This window comes from Silurus meridionalis, chromosome 4 (genome assembly GCF_014805685.1).
Source record: "Silurus meridionalis isolate SWU-2019-XX chromosome 4, ASM1480568v1, whole genome shotgun sequence".
Taxonomy (NCBI): Eukaryota; Metazoa; Chordata; class Actinopteri; order Siluriformes; family Siluridae; genus Silurus; species Silurus meridionalis.
In genome coordinates, this window is record NC_060887.1 from 2,047,852 (window position 1) to 2,065,672 (window position 17,821).

General features: G+C 42.1%; 2 protein-coding genes and 1 long non-coding RNA gene across 4 annotated transcripts in view; 2 read left to right on the forward strand and 1 right to left on the reverse strand.

Annotated features, from left to right (window-relative positions):
- Nucleotides 1–17,821, forward strand: part of LOC124384658 (leucine-rich repeat flightless-interacting protein 1-like) — a 468,068-nt gene that overhangs the window by 244,853 nt on the left and 205,394 nt on the right. The window lies entirely within an intron of this gene.
- Nucleotides 621–14,789, forward strand: LOC124384526 (RING finger protein 225-like). Its single transcript, XM_046847462.1, has 2 exons — nt 621–640; nt 14,117–14,789. The coding sequence occupies exon 2, from the start codon at nt 14,130–14,132 to the stop codon at nt 14,787–14,789; it is 660 nt and encodes a 219-aa protein (XP_046703418.1). The 5' UTR covers nt 621–640; nt 14,117–14,129.
- LOC124384716 lies at nt 11,367–12,748 on the reverse strand. 2 transcript variants are annotated; one of them, XR_006925521.1, is made up of 4 exons: nt 12,295–12,748; nt 12,089–12,192; nt 11,851–12,004; nt 11,367–11,686 (listed from the first exon to the last, which is right to left on the reverse strand). It is a non-coding gene; the product is annotated as an uncharacterized LOC124384716 (long non-coding RNA). The 2 variants fall into 2 exon arrangements; XR_006925520.1 differs by having other exon boundaries at nt 11,851–12,192.

Sequence of the window (17,821 nt, forward strand, 5' to 3'; positions counted from 1 at the left end):
TGGTGTGTTTCCCTCTGTAGTACTGGACCCAATTCAGCACATAGATCCAGGAGCACAGCTGTAGGAATCTAAATCAGCTTATTATCCAGTCATCATCCAGACCAAGAAATCATCATGGTCCCTGGAGACTTTTTTTTCTCTTTAATCTTCCATTGGCACCGCAGCATTTATGATTTATTACAGCTCATTATGGAAAGATAAAATAAACTGATATTTGGTCCTGTGCCATGAACATAAAAGCAATAATAGCTACAGAAAAGCTCCTGCTTCCCTCTGTAGCAGGTATTTAAATCCCATTTAAAATGCTTTCAGTGATTCTACATTCTGTTTATATGAAGTGTTTCACAGTTTGCATGTTAATTGGCTGTATGGTGCATTTAAGAGCATTTTAGGTGAATTTATGAACCACATCTGTCTGGAAAAGACACATGTCCAAATACTTTTGACCACACAGTGTGTATCAGCTGAAAAGCAGCAGCTTCGGATCAGTCGCGTTTCCACTGGGATTCAACTCTGAAAGATTACTTTTGATTTTTATTATATGAAATATTTAATATTCTTCATTTGATATTATTTAAATTATTAATACAGTGGAACCCGGTTATGTCGATGTCCTAGGGGGTCGCCAAAAAGCATCGAGGTAACCGATGATTGAGATAAACGAAAATCAAAATGGCGGCAATATATTAACGTGCTTGAAATTTCTTTATGTACATGATGTGCGTTAATAAATGAGAATGTGCATGCACGTGTTTTTGAAGGGTTTTTTACACAACAGCGTTGCCGCGATTTGTTTGATGAAGGCATGTTATAAAAATACATACAGTACATGTTTATCTGTCAGGAATCCACCTGCCACACCCCCTTCGGCCCCCTTCAGCATGGCAGGTGCTTTCTCGGCCGCTTTCTCTGAAGCTCCGCTTCATTCGCGCACATATGGTGCTCGTTTATCATCATCACCAGCTCCTATTTAAACTTCCACACTGTCACCGTCCGTTATTGTTGGTATATGTTGGTTCACAGCGGTCGTTGTTATCGCTCATGTGTATCCCGGTACGTGCCTTCCCACCGGCACTCTCTCAACGGCTGCTCTTTTCTTCCCAAAGCTGCGCCGCGCCCCTACTAACACTACGAACACTAGCACTAACTAACAGCAGAGATTCACCAGTATACAATACAACACCTGTAGCAGCTGTAAGGCTTGATTTTTCCGCCACTTCCGTGAGTTCTTCTGCGGCTGCACCGAGATAACCGACATTAAATGGCAAATTTTTCCCCCCTTGTGCACGAGATATTAGGGTTCGGCGACATAAAAAAAGTCAACATAACTGATAAAAAATGCTTAGAAAAAGCACTTATATATATATATATAAACAGCAGAAACAGAAAGCTGAACCTCTACAAACCCAAAGAGTCGCAGAAAATCTCTGAGGAAACAAAGATTCTTAGGTGAGGGAAGAGAAATGAGGATGGAAACCCGAGAGTGACTGGAGGAAGCTGTACAGCTGTTCAGCAATATGACTTCAGCACTAGAGAAAGAAAACCAGAGAAAGAAAAAGAGGAGATCAAGCTGGACATGTCCTACATATAATAAAGTACAAACATATCAGTGATTATTGTAACTCAATATTTTTTATTACTTCAAAATAAATAAATATCTTAAATATAGTGTGTGTTTTGTTTCTATTGTTAAATTATTATTGTACATCATTTAAATTTAACTCAGAATTAAAATCCACATGATAAAATGTTGGGAAAACGGGACAAAAGTAAATGATAATAAAATAAAGGTTTTGTTTAAACCCAATTTTACATGAACAGAAGTTAAAGTAATAAAATAAACAGTTATTGAACAGTATTCACAGCATCAGTTTAAATATTAAATCACAATAACACAGAGATTAAATCAGTTTACAATACATGAGTTCTTCATGGGTTCATCTGATCACACAATACTATAAAGTTTAGTTCCAATGCAGCCTCATAACATCATAGTTCAAGTATAACTTTTGACAACTGCAGTTAGTAGAAAAACATCAGAAATAACTATTTAATAGATTCATTTTAATAATTCAGTCCATTCAGTTTGGTCAATTCAGTTCAAAATGATTTGGTTTGGTGATTTTGACTCCTTAGATTTAGTTCAAGTGACTCTTTTCAAGAGAGTTCAGTTCAATCACTTCTAAAACAATGAGGTTCATGAGAGTCGCTTCACCGTTTCAGCTCGACTGAGTCTGAATCCATAGATAGTTCCTGAAATTTCCTTTCAGCAGTCTCTCAAAAAACACAAAATTACATAAATTTTAATCAGCTTCATTTAACTTCTGTTTCATTTAATTATATCACAAACATTTAGCTTAAAAATTTAACATGAACCCCCTGTTCAAATCAATTTTTCCCATTGAAAATACTTAAAATGGCATTAATCCTTTTCCACCCCTTAAAATGACCCCCCGTTTTTATGTTTCATTTTATTAAATTAGGAAAATACATTTCTAAATAACAAATCTTGTATAAAAACATAATAGAAAGAGTATGTAAAGATATAATAAGGTTTTATTCAGTGTATTTTCCTTGGAGATGAGACGACTTGAGCTAAAGAAGATGCCGGCGGAGTGGTGCGGGGGGGGGAACTCGATTCTTTGCTACTCTCTCTATCACTCTTGTACACTACGTGTCCCTAAACTTTTAATTTTCTTTGCTTATCTTAATTTTTGTCACAGTCTTCGCTTTCTCACTTCGTTTCGCCATGTAGCAGCGGCGTTTCGAGCTTGTACCTAATTTTTTTGCTTGCGTAACAAAGCAAGAAATCGACCGAGTAACGGCTCGTACCTCGGAAAACTCGTACATTAATGCACTCGTAGGTCAAAGTACCACTGTAGTTCTGTTTTGGTTTCTATTGATTAGGTATTGATTATTTTCATGATCTGGCACCCAGCAGCCCCACAGTCGCTCTGAACGCTTTAGAATCGTGGAAGAAAGACCTCACAAAGCCCGTTCCTCCAGCCGTCACTAAGTGCCTGAAGCAGATCAGCTTTCTCTGTTCTCACCTAAAGTCAAGAGAAACTATTACATTAAATAATGTTTAATAGATTTTATAAATTTTTTTATATATATTTTTGTACATAAATAAATAAAATACATAATAGATCTGCACAGTGTTATTGATCGTCTCTTTACAGTGGTAAGTCGTGCTTTTTACACCCAATCATCTGCCTTCAGTCCCAATCATCCTCTTAATCATCAACATCAATATGATGCCACAACTGTAGAAACCATCATTATTATACAGCATATAATACATGCAGTATAACAGAGCGCATACAGATTCTTGTGATTTTTCCTTACATTACAGTTTTCCTGGTGTTTTGAAATTAAGTCAAATTGTGTGTTTTTGTACAGATTCTACAAAGAAAATGCAAAAGTATAAATGGCTCAAGAAAAAACTTGGGTTGACCTTTTATATAATGTCCTTTATACTGAAAAAACCTTTAAAATGAGCGTGTTAATAACACGTTAACCCAAATTCATTTTAACAGCACTAATATTATTAATGCACAATTAATGCAGCACGCATTTCTTCATTTTTATTAAAAATTCTAAACCTTTAACGCAACACATTTATTCACAACGTTCTTTCCTTTACTCAGATAGTTATATTTTTATCATGCCGAACAAACACTTAAATCTTGGAGAGGTTTTCCATACGAACTACGATGCCCATGGGGTCTTTTCTGATCAGGGAAGAATCACACAGCACACAGAATGACACATATGTTCTTATTCAGTTTAATGCAGATAACAGACAAGTATATATACACACACTGGAAAAAACCTGACCTAAAACTGTTCCTGATTGGGTAAGAAGACGTAGTAACCAGAGATATGTGAGCCCAGACAAAGACATTCCGTGTACCTTACATACTCACATCGTAAAGATCCTATAGACACTGAACAGACAACATAAGAATGTGTTTAGAGAACCAGTGTGAGGCTCATCTTAATACTAACAGATATGAAAATATGTAAAAAAGAAAATTTCCTTCACTAAACATTTGTTTTATTGATGCGTTAAGTCTCAAATCAAGGACCAGAATCCACCAATTAAAACCATCCGTGAGGAAATGGCAAAAGTTCCGATTGGTGTCATGATCATTTACGTACAGGGGAAGCTTGTATTGTGAGTAACATGATTTATAAATACTTTACAGGAGGAGCAAACGGAGTACGGAGGCGGAAGCCGTAGTAACGGCAAACATAAACTTTATTCAGCAAAAGGCAGAGCCAACACAAAATACCCGTGCAGATCGGGAAAATCCGGCAAACGGCAGTTCAAGATAACATCCACGGTGCGTTAAGGAGGAAGCGCGGCACGGGGGGAAGCGACGGGGAAGCGTCGGTAGTCCGAGGTGCGCTGGGAAAACCAAACGCGGCTGTGGAGTGAGCGATGAGTCTGGGAGAAGAAGGCAGGTAGCGGGAGACGCATAAACACTAACATACACCACCATGAACCTACACGACCACGCATGAACGTATAATAACGGACAGGGAGTGTGGGTGAGTGAGCGGTTTATATGGAGGCAGGGAATGAGTGGATAATGCGCTTCAGCTGTGTGTGATTTGCGCTGCACGCTTGGGAGCGTGCAGAGGCAAAGGCAGCCTCTGAAGGAGGCGTGGCAGGTGGATTCCTGAAACCACCCCCCCCAAAGGGGTGGCACCGGACGCCCCCAAACCACCAACTGCCCGGTGGACCCGGGCACTCGGAGGAGGGCCACTCCAGTCCTCCAGTGTCGAAGGGGACCCGGCCGGAACCGTCACGGAGCCAGGAACAGCAAGGAAGGGCCCGAGGCGAAGCGACCACACCTGCGAAGAGCCAGGACGGAACACAGCCCCATGCGGAGGCCAGGAACGGGGCGAAGTCCTCGGCGCAAACCAGAGGCGGAGAGACGTCCACCATGGAGACCTGGGGCAGAGCGATGCCCTCAGCGAAGGATGCAGGCGGCACAACGACCCCCTGGAGACCCGGAGCGGAACGACGTCCTCGGCGGAGACAGGAGGTGGAGAGACGACCCCTATGGAGACCCGAAGCGGAACGACGTCCTCGGCGGAGACAGGAGGCGGAGAGACGACCCCTATGGAGACCCGGAGCGGAACGACGTCCTCGGCGGAGACAGGAGGCAGAGAGACGACCCCCATGGAGACCCGGGGCAGAGCGATGCCCTCAGCAAAGGCTGCAGGCGGCGCGACGACCCCCTGGAGACCCGGAGCGGAACGATGTCCTCGGCGTAGACAGGAGGCGGAGAGACGACCCCATGGAGACCCGGAGCGGAACGACGTCCTTGGCGTAGACAGGAGGCGGAGAGACGACCCCTATGGAGACCCGGAGCGGAACGACGTCCTCGGCGGAGACAGGAGGCGGAGAGTCGAACCCCTGAGACCCGGAGCGGAACGATGTCCTCGGCGGAGACAGGAGGCGGAGGCGACCCCATGGAGACCCGGAGCGGGCAGCGTCCTCGGCGGAGACAGGAGGCGGAGAGCGACCCCTATGGAGACCCGGAGCGGGCAGCGTCCTCGGCGGAGACAGGAGGCGGAGAGTCGAACCCCCTGGAGACCCGAAACGTCCCTTTCACACTCTCGGAGGCGAGTTGTGTGCTCCGGGATCCCATTGGATGAAGAGGTGTTCTCGGGAATGCGTTGGCGTGGAACCAGGCTCTCCTTGGGACGCTGGCGCGGAACTGAGTTCTTCTTGAGACCCAGGAACGGAGCGGAGCTTTCCCGGGAGTCCTGGGACGGAACCGAGCTCTCCTTGGGAATCGGGAGCAGAGCCGAGTTCTCGTCAGGGACCTGGAGCGAAGAGGAGCTCTCATCAGGAACCGGGAGTGAAGAGGAGCTCTCCTGGAGGCCTAGGAGCGGAAAGGGAGCCGCCTGGATGCCTAGGAGCGGAGAGGAGCTCGCCTGGAGACCCTGGGACGGAACCGAGCTCTCAAGGACTCTCTGGAGCGGAACCGAGCTCACGGGGACTCTCTGGAGCGGAACCGAGCTCACGGGTTCGCTCAGGGACAGAGAGGAGCTCACGGGTTCGCTCAGGGACAGAGAGGAGCTCACGGGTTCGCTCAGGGACAGAGAGGAGCTCACTGGGTCGCTCAGGAACAGAGAGGAGCTCACTGGGTCGCTCAGGGACAGAGATGAGCTCTCAAGGAGGCCCGGGGATGGAACAGAGCTCTCTGTAGGACCCTGAAGCGGATCGGGGCTCTTGTCGGAGACCTGAGCGGAGCTGGGCTCCCTTCGGAGACCTGGAGCGGAGCTGGGCACCCTTCGGAGACCTGGAGCAGAGCTGGGCACCCTTCAGAGACCTGGAGCGAGGCGGAAATCCTGGGACGGAGCCAAGCTCTCTTGGAGGTCCTGGAACGGAGCCGAGCATTCACGGAGGTCTTGAGATAGAGCCGAGCACTCACGGAGGTCCTGGGGCCAAACGGAGCTCTCCTTGGGACACGGGAATGGAGTGGAGCTTTCTGTGGACACCTGGAACAAAGCTGGACCCACCTGAAGGTTCTGGAGCAGAATGGAGAGCTCCTGGGGGTCCTGGAATGAAATGGAGCCAGCCTGGATTTCCTGGAGCACGGCGGAGATCCCTTGGAAGACCTTCGGCGGAGCGGATCTATCCTGGAGGGCCTGGAGCAGCGCGGTGACCTCCTGGAAACTCTGATGTGGAACGGCGTTCTCAGAAGCGGGGGAGAGGAGATGAAGATCAGCCGTGGTTATCCCGAGTTCCCTGGTGAGAAGCTGGAGAAACCGGGTGCATGAGCTGATCTTGCCCTCTGTCGTGCTCCACAGCTCTCTGGCAAGGGAGAGAGATTCCTCGGTCAGAAGAGACATGTGGAGGGCGATTTTCGCTTCTTCGGTGGGATAACTGGCTGGGTTCAACTCCACTATCGATCCACGCTCCTTAAAAAATCTCTCCATTCAGCTCTGTTGCCGGAGAAGCGAGCCGGGAGTCCCGTGACATCATTAAGGAGGCGTGGCGCTGCCCAGCGTGCCCGAGAAGCGGCTGCGAGCTTCCGGGTTTTCCCGAGGGCGGAGCTTGACTGCCGCTTGATCGTGGCTGAGCGAACCCGACCTCCGAGGCACGGCTCGCGCCGGGACCACGGCGTTAACCCGATCATGTCCTTTTTTTTTTTTTTTTGTCTGCAAATTCCCTTTCAGGGGTCTGTTATTCTGTTAGGCGAGGTACGGAGGCGGAAGCCGGAGTAACGGTAAACATAAACTTTATTCAGCAAAAGGCAGAGCCAACACAAAATACCCGTGCAGATCGGGATAATCCGGCAAATGGCAGTTCAAAGATAACATCCACGGTGCGTTAAGGAGAAAGCGCGCCACGGGGGGAAGCGACGGGGAAGCGTCGGTAGTCCGAGGTGCGCTGGGGAAGCCAAACGCGGCTGTGGAGTGAGCGAGGAGTCTGGGAGAAGAAGGCAGGTAGCGGGAGACGCATAAACACTAACATACACCACCATGAACCTACACGACCACGCATGAATGTATAATAACAGACAGGGAGTGTGGGTAAATGAGCGGTTTATATGGAGGCAGGGAATGAGTGGATAATGCGCTTCAGCTGTGTGTGATTTGCGCTGCACGCTTGGGAGCGCACAGAGGCAAAGGCAGCCTCTGGAGGAGGCGTGGCAGGTGGATTCCTGACAACATTTAGTGAGTTCTAAATAAATTATAATAAATTGTAATAAAGAATAATTGAATGTATTCGTCTTTTGGTCAATTTGTGTCAAATATTCCAAGAAACTAGTTAACACAAAAACAGCGCTAGCGAACCCGGCTAGCATGAGGCTAATAATGATGTTCTCCTACACTATTAGCCGAAAGCTCCATTTCTGCTCACTGCAACATTTCTGGAAATATTGTCGCTCTTTTATTCTTTATTGTTAGTCAGATTTATCAGCTTTTTCCTGCAAGTACATGAATTTGATGTTAATGATCAGGATTAGACAATAAATGAGGAACAGATCACTTTTCTTCTCTTCACTCGGTACTGATGCTCCTGATCACCTTTCCACCTGTTTGAGGCTTTTATGGGGGATTTGTTTATTAATAATAATTGTAATTACAATAATTATAGACATTGCAACTAGCTATTTTAGTAATTAATTAATCTAATGATTTTTTTTAGATCAATTGGATAAAAAACAAACTTATAATGAGATGTTTTGTTTATTATAACTGTATATCATTAATCATACAAAATCATTTAAGTAGGAAAGATGAAGCAATTTGTGTAAATCAACATTTGTATTATATTTTACAGATGGCAAGTTGGCAAACATACTTAAAAATCTATATAAAATATTATAACTTTTTTTTATAATTTTTGTTTAAAAAACTACAGTAATTTTGTTTAGTTGTGAAAATATAAACATCTAGAATATATAATAAATAAATGTTGTATAATAATGAAATGATATGTATACATTAAATATATAAAAATTGAAAACAAGCATTTGAATGTAGTAAAGCCGCAGTAAATCACTTTTTAGAACAGATAAGTTACTGTTGTAGACAAATGCTATAAAAAGAGAATGAAACGGAGAAACGCAGCAAGTTAACAGACTTAATGTATAAAAAAAAAGGAAAAATATGCATCAGTGTACAAATGCTGTTATTTACTGCTTTTAGATTTAGTGTTTGTTCGCACCGTTTTAATTAAATCATGATGATGATGTGATCGAGTCGATTGCGCAACCTGATGCTCGCGAGTCACGACAGAACAGATCCAGTGTGAGTCCCGAAGTTACAAACAAACAGTTTACACAATAACACTTCATTAAACTACACCATTTTCACATGATGAGGATCACAGCATTCACTCACAACCAATTTCATTATTGATTAGATTAGTTGTTGCAGCTCTAAAAATAAATAATAAACTCAGTGTTTCAAAGAGAATAAAATCCCATAAAGTTTGGAAAGTCACTGTTCCAGCAGTCGTACAGTCGCTCTATTAAACATTACTCTACTATTGAACATCAGGTAGCTGCTAAGTGTGTAAGTAGCAGTAGAATATAGTAGACCCTTTAGACCAGGGGGGTCCAAACGTTTTTATTTACTAAAGTCCTGTATCAGATCTGTTTAATATGAATTATGTGTTGACACGACGTCTCTTCTGAAGGTTGTCCGTTACAAGACGGAGACAAAAAGTTATGAATGTGTCCAATTTAAATCTCAAGAGGCGGCAAATTTGGCAAAAGAGAATCTTGATGGCAAACATTTTAACAGCTATAAAGTGAAATCTATTAATATAAAGTGTGGGTTTGGTCATATGAGGGGATTTCAGTCAGCATCAGGGGGTAATTTTGCTGGTGTCGGCATAAAGACTAACAGCAGTGTGTAAGAGCAGTGTCTCTGTTGTGTTACAGCTCCATCAACACTTTAATCTCATACAGAGCGTGAGACTGAGAAGAACCACCACACCCAGAGTCCAAACACTTGTCCCTCTAAGAAGTTGGACGCCGACCACGAGGGGCCGCGTAACTATTTAGCATGCCAGAGTCTCGATCGTTATCGGATTTAACCAGACAAATTGCTCCACCAACTAAGAACGGCCATGCACCACCACCCAGCTCAAGTTCCAGCTGTGGAGGAGAAACCAGCTGCAGCTCAAGTTCCAGCTGTGGAGGAGAAACCAGCTGCAGCTCAAGATCCAGCTGTGGAGGAGAAACCAGCTGCAGCTCAAGTTCCAGCTGTGGAGGAGAAACCAGCACAAGTTTACAATTCAGTTAAAGCTCCTTCAGCATCTGTGAGTAAAGACCAGATCTACAAGCACACAACATTAACAACAAAACACACACACACACACACACACACACACACACACACACACACACACACACACAAACGCTCAGTTTAATACCATGTGGTTCTATTGATTGTATGTATCTATCTATGTATTGATTGTATACAGTGGGTACGGAAAGTATTCAGACCCCCTCAAATTTTTCACTCTGTTATATTGCAGCCATTTGCTAAAATCATTTAAGTTCATTTCTTTTCCTCAATAATGTACACACAGCACCCCATATTTACAGAAAAACACAGATTTTGAAGAAATGAACTGAAATGATTTTAGCAAATGGCTGCAATATAACAGAGTGAAGCACTCATGTGCTTTAAATGTCCTCTGTCCCCCTAATCATATATAACAATGTTTGCTTTATCTATTTCCATGTCTCATCCAGTTATTAAATAGAGGAACCACTGAGATCATTGTAAAAGGTCTGAATGTTAGATTTTCAATGTTTCTTCTTATTTAAATCTGTAAAAAATACCAAGACTAAAAGGTAAATAAAACCTGTGTTCCACACTCTTTATTGTTCTTTTACCAGGTCGTAAGTGTTCCACCTGATTTACTCCACTCTTACTGCTGTAGCGCCCCCTACCTCCACCCCCACTATTATACAGCCTGCACTTACATTATCACTGCTCATTCTTTATTTTTATATTTTATAGTCATATTGTCTTTTATTGGATTTTCATTATTTTCCATGTGCTGGCCTCTTTTTTACTTTACAAAGTCACAGTTTGCTGGATCCTTCAGCAACAATTCAGCAGCCAAACCTAATGTAAATGTACCAATTCAGATTCATGTCATTTAAAAAGCCCTTCATGTGTCATTATCATCATCATCATCATCATTATTATTATGCTTAAATTATAATATACAATATGTGTCTTTACAGCCTGGTAGTCAAAGTCCATCTCCTTCAGCCAGTCCTTCATCTGCATCCAGTCCTTCATCTGCATCCAGTCCTGCTGTTTCTTCCAGTTCTGCTCCTTTAATCATTTCTCCCTGGTGTTTTGAGTCATTCAGAGACGTGTTAATGTTACAGTTTATAAATATTGTTTGCTAATATTATATAGTTGTGTTATAATAAATTTGTGGATTTAATATTTGTATCTATTGTTGTTTATTATTAGGTTGTTTTTTTAAACCCACTTTGGAACTTTTTATTCATAAAAGTTTATATTTATTGTTAAATCCCCCTTACTAATATATACATCATTTGGAAATTGTATTTGTATCTTTGTGTGTTTGCATTATTATACTTCATCATGTGACATTTTTGTAGCATTTTCAGTCATTAAAAATAAAATGTTTTATTGTTTATAGAACAGTGACTCGTAAATTATTCTGTGAACCTGCTGAACCCATTAACATTATTATTATTATTATTATTATTATTATTATTAAGTAGAATAAAGTAAACATATAACATTAATACAAACCATGTCCCATATAATGAAAAGAGACTTTTGATAAAATAAGTGTTAAAGTTAAATAAGTACATTAAGAAAACAATGCATACATTTTAAGTACTTTATTATTGCAATTTCCAGCAAAAATATTACATCACACAGTAACAAGAGATTTATTTTCATTCACATTCACATGCAAAGAAAAAATTAATGAAATGAGGAAAAAAATACAAACAGAAACCACATCAGGAACTTATTGAGCGCCATAACCGACCACGTGACCACTGAGCTGCTTTTCAGGCCAAGTGATGGCGCTACATGCTCTGTACAAGTCTGTGATGAAAATCTACAAATGTTTCACGGATTCTTTCATTCCGTCGTACTTCACCTTCATGGTACAGTAAACATCCTGGTACTGTTTCCACTCCTAAAACACAACCATGGAACAGAACAGCTTTAATCTTTACATCCATTCAATCAACAAGAAACTCAACATCTCCAACTAGAAATACAATTTTTCTTCTCTTCAAGTTCATACAGCATGTGGAGGAACTCATCATGTACTGCTTAATGCAAGGAGTTTCCACTTACTGCCATTAACCTGCTGCACTTCCTGTTAGTCTGAAGAAGCTCTTCCTCTTTCAGCTCAGCTGAGGCTACAGTAAGTCCATGTCTGATACCAGTTTGTAGATCTCTTTCTGTAGCTGAACACTGGACTCCAGCACCTGCTCGTGTTTCTTCTCAGCTTCATCCAGAAGACATGGAAGTTTTACAAGAAAAAGCTTGTTGGTTTTATTGACATCTACACACACATTGAAACACTTGATACCTGTAGTGACTCCTTGCTGTAGGTTACAGTTTCCCTCAGATGATTGTACTGGTACTTCAGGACACTGTGAGTCTCTCACTCCTGCTCACACTCCTAAAACACTGCTATGAGGAAGAGGATCAAGGATTCAGTCATTAATGTTCACATCCACAATGAGACTCTTCATTCAGCTGTACAATCATTTACACCAGGATTACGTTTCTCACCTTGGTGTTGATCACACACTCTCTGTGTGTCTCACTGAGCCGTTCCTCCAACTCCATCACTCTGTCCTCCAGGTTGGACCTCTTGCTGTCCACCGGTACACGGGACAGCAGACTGCAGTTCACTGGAAGTATTTAATGTTTCTTCTGATGAACACAGAACAAATCAGCAGCCTCTGTGGTGATATTTCACTTATTGTTCTCTATAAAAATAAATGTGTGGTAGACTTATCACCATGTGTTCTCACATTCATAAAAATACACCCAAAAAGTGTAAAATAATCACACAGATAGATAAAGTAACATCACACAAAGATTTGAGTGAAAAAAATAAATATAAAAGTCTTCTTCTTTCAGCTGCTACCGTTAGGGGGCGCCACAACGTCATATTTTTCTACACTACCCTGATTTACATTTCTGTCTCGTGAAAAAAAAAAGAATTATATAATATATAAGAAATTCATATCGAAATAAATGAACTTTTCATAAATTTAGGAGAAACCCACCACTTTAATGAGATTACAATAAAAAAAGAGAAGAGGAGGAATCAGGACAGGAAGTGACATCAGCTTTATTATCAAGGCATTTAAGAGACGCACCCATTTTAATCAGGTAACTACATTTTTAAACACAGATATGAGTATAAACATGACAAATCAACAGTTTTGTATAAGTTGAAACAGGACATGTAAATGTAACAGGGTAAATTATACACCTGTAACATCTATAGGTTTAAAACGAGGAAAAGGGTTGTTACGTCACAGGCGATGTGGGCGTGGCTAAATAACGCTGATGTGAAGCGGAATCCAGAGATTCATCGTGTTTCATCTGTAAGTTTCTCCATCAAACTATTTTCTATTCAACATGTTTCTATTATTTATACTGTCATTTTCTTATAGGAAAGATTTTTTTATACTTTTGAAGACTTTTGCGGAAGTATTTCTTCCCGTGATGCATTGCGGGATGCATAAATTAACCAGTTAAAATATATATATATAAAATATAATGAAATTAATTGAGTGAACTTTTTCCTCTACAATGATCGTGTCAATTGTAAAGATCTCTTGGTATAAATACAGTATGTATGGAGTAAAAACAACCTGTACATTTCTCACTTCTAGACAGTATTATGAGATGTTCATCTGCTGGAAGTTCATGTTTAATGCTGCATGTTTTATAGGATTTATGAGCTGAATAAATATTTTTATATTGGTTTAGTTTTAAAAACACTTCTGTCGAGAAATTACAGACTCAATCATAGACAGTATTCCACAATCTCACACCATGGCTGTATAATAATTGCATGTGCACATTTAGTACTTATAATTCATTGATGATATATTTGTCTAGAATACATTCAGAGAAAAATGTGGTACTGAAGACGGTAAATATTTGGCAGTTAATTACGCATTTCACTTTAAGCAGCTATTTGTGGAGAGGGACATGTTTATTTATTTAAATTCCCTACATGCAATGCCCCCCTAACCCTAACCCTAACTGTAACTCTACCTCCCCACCAGGTGTGGTGCCACTGTGCACTGCATATTACTGCATACCCCATATTTGCACCCCTGGTCAGACACTGTGAATGACACACATGTGGTACATGCACACAGCTCCAGCCTGCTCTCTCTCTGCTGCTTTGCATGACTCTGTGTTGTTGCATTTCAAAACAAATGTATCATTAACAGTAGGAAAGGCTTTTTGCTGGTTAAGAATCGGACACATGTGAAACTCACATACTGGTGCTGTATTTAATAAATCGTGTTTGTAAAGCAAATAAACCAGATTGTGGTGTGTGTGTGTGTGTGTGTTTGATTTTCAGCTCTCGAACAGACATGGATCGCTCTCCTTATGCCCCTGACAGCCCCACGGAGCCCACAGCGCCTTCTACAGCACCATGCACAACACCCTGCACCACCACCACGTCTTGCACCATGGAGGTCTCTGAAGCCCAGGTTTTCTGTAATGATGACCTCCCAGACCTGGAGTGTGCCGTGTGTTTCAGTCAGTTCAACAACGTCTTCAACACACCCAAAGTGCTGCAATGTGGCCACACCTTCTGCCTGGAGTGCCTCGCACGCATCAACATAAAATCCTCTCAGCCCGACAGCCTGCAGTGCCCTCTGTGCAGAGCGTACACCCCTGTGCCCACCCTGGGCCTCCCTAAACTGGCGACAGACATCGTGGTGCTGTCCTGCCTCCCCGAGGCCATGCAGCGTGTCTACAGCATCCACTTCAACCGCAACAGAGGCAAGCTGCAGTTGAAGCGCATCCCCAGCTCTGTCCCGCCTTCCCCGAACCGTCAGCGCCGCAGCCTGGACCTCGAGGAGCAAGTCAACACTGAGCTGGAACAGGATCCACCCAGCGTGTCTGCCCCGCTTCATCCTGATCATGAAGATAGCATTGTTTATCATCGTGGTCTCCTCGGCATCACTGTTTTCATCTTACACAAAAATGAGCTATGGCCTGGCATAAATGCACACGATTCACCTTGACTGTTGATTTGTGTAAAGCTGCTTTGAGACAATGTCTGTTGTGAAAAGCGCTATAGAAATAAACTTGACTTGACTTGTTAGTGTTAAGATGTTTCTCACACAGTTTCACACACACACATTCCTTTGTCTGCTCAGTGTCTATAGAATATTTACGATGTTAGTCTGTAAGGTAAACAGGGAGTCTAATCTGACTCACACATCTCCGGCTAGTATATCCTCTTGTCTAAACAGGAAACAAGTTGCGGTCAGAATTTTCTCTTCCCTGTGTGTATATACACGTTCTGCTGCCTGCAATAAACCAGAGGAGAAAGCATTTGCTGTGTGCCGTGTGATTCTTCCCTGAATTCAGAAAGGCCTACGGGCATAGCATAGCAGGTCATATGGAAAACCTCTCCAAGAATTAAGTTTTGTTTGGGCATGATAAAAATCTAACAGTTTTGGTGTCAGAAGCGAGACTTTCTGGCAATATCCAAAGGGAAATCACGCATCAAGGTAAGTTTTAAGATACTTCCTTGTTTGCGGGGATTGTCCCGTATGCCAGCCAATAGGGCTGCATATGTGTTCGTGTCTTGGTTATGCATTAATTGTCGAATTAATGATAATTTCCTTTGGAGGGATGATTTTGTCGCGACATTGGTTTCCTCACCATAGATGTAAGATGCAAGTTGAGAAGACGTTTTTTACAGCCTGGTCTGTCTAGTACAGGCGATATTGTCTGAAGTATCCAAAAGAATCCACGATAATTTTTATATGCCCGAAAAAAATAGATTCATGAAAAATTAATTGTTTAAAAAAAAAAGTGAGAGAAAAGGAACTAAAGAAAAACTGACATTTTGAAAAGACTTTAAAATTTTTCAAAAGACTTAAATCTTGTTTTGGCTTTATAGTCGATTTTTTTCTCCTAACTTACAAAATTTGTGATCCAATTGGAGAGACTGGATTACTCTTTTTGTTTGAAGACTGCGATCCCCCTGGTGCCTTGCGCAGCTGTATTGTCTAAGTGTTATGTGTTGTGTGTATTGTCTGTGTATTAAGTGTTGTGTGTCTGTTCTTTGTTCTGTGTAAAGATTGGATGTATAGGAATTGTGCCGGTTATTGAACTAATCCTTATTTAGATCATTTGGCATTATGGAGTGAAATTGTGTCACATCTAGATACTTTTTCCTAGAGATTTAGATGCTGCTAGAGGTTTCTGCTATGCTCCAGGTTAACTTAACCCGTTATGCTCTGCACTGCAACAGGAAGTGGTGCATTTCAGCCTCAGCACAAAACTCATGGAGGAGGTCCTAGAAAAAAGGGGAAGTTCATCTATTAGGAATGGATAGATTTCAATTTCATGTCCTGTAACTCACCTTTTGCCTGTAGTGACACCGACTGGTACAATTTTTATCATAGCTTTACAATAATTCCAAACTCGCCTTTAAACCTTTTAGGAAGAGATATGATGCACAAAATGAGAATGGAAATTCTGTTTTTTCAAACCAATGTCTCACTGTCTTTTTCTTCTGTCCTTATGCTCTTAACTGAGCCACAGAGGTCCTGCCTGATGAACCAAATTTAGGTGAAGTTAACCCTAAATTATGGGCCTCTCACAAAGATGAGGCAGGTTTAATCCAGGTAAAGCCGTATCATGCACTCATAAAAACACACTATCCGATTTTTGTTAAACAATATCCATTGTCGAAAGAGAAGAATGTTGGCATTGCTCCAGTTATTGACGATTTATTGTCACAAGGTGTTTTGATCGAGACACATTCACCGTATAACACACCGATTAATCCTGTCTTGAAGGCAGATAAAAAATGCTGGAGGTTAACACAAGATTTACGTGAGATTAATAAATTAGTTATTCCGTTAGCTCCTTTGGTGCCCGATGTAGCTACCATTGTTAACTCTATACCAGAGACTCACAGATTTTTTACTGTGATTGATCTTTGTTCTGCTTTTTCAGTGTCCCTTTGGCTTCAGAGACGCAGCCGCCGTGTTTACCTATAGGGGCGTCAATTCACCTGGACCCGTCTTCCTTAGGGTTTTGTTGACTCATCAGCCGAATTATGCTAAGCCTTTTCACCTATATGTGCACGAACGTGGTGGTACGGCTGCGGGGATCCTAGCCCAGGAACACGGTGACAGATATCGCCCTGTTGCGTATCTTACCAAATCTTTAGACAACATAGCACAAGGGTTGCCCTCGTGCTTGCGTGCAGTGGCTGCTGCGGCTCTGATGGTCCGGGATGCTGAGAAAACGGTGCTGTCACATCCTTTGATACTGTACACCTCACATCAGGTAACAGCTATTTTACACAACATATGACAGCACAACGTAGATCTGGTTATGAGACCACGCTCTTGGCAACGGAAAACGTAACTATTGAGCCTCTTCTCAGCCGCATTCAGCTGTAGTAGCTCTGCGTGATCTGCTACACGATATTGACTTAGATGGTTTTGACGACACACATGATTTCCTTAAACACATTGAACAAGAGACCTCTTGTAGGCCCGATCTTTAAGATACGGCCCTGGAAGAGTGTGATTGTCTATATGTAGATGTTCATGTTCAAAACCTTCTGATGGTGTGTATTTATGTGGATATGCGGTTGTAAGATTACCTGATGTAATAGTTGAAGCTAAATCATTACCATACACATCAGCAAGCTGCAGAGTTGGTGGCACTTACAAGAGCATGTCAGTAGTTTGAAGGTAAAGTAGTGACTGTATACAGTATACACTGATTCTAAGTATGCTTATGGTGTTGTGCATGATTTTGCCACATGGAAGCAAAAAGACTTTAAAGCAGCTGATGGAAAGCCCATAGCACATTTTAATCTTATAGGCGACTTCTTAAAAGCTGTTCAACTCCCTGCCAAAGTGGCCATAGTTACACATATACCAGCTGTAGGAAATTTGAGATACATGTTGGTTATAGTTGACAGATTCAGTAAGTGGCCAGAAGCATTTGCATGTGCTACAGAGAATGCTAAAACGGTTGTCAAAATATTAACAAAAGAGATCATCTCTAGGTTTGGAATTCC

Excerpts from the sequence above, each read along its gene's own strand:
- LOC124384526 (XM_046847462.1), top strand. The coding sequence starts at position 14,130 with ATGGATCGCTCTCCTTATGCCCCTGACAGCCCCACGGAGCCCACAGCG.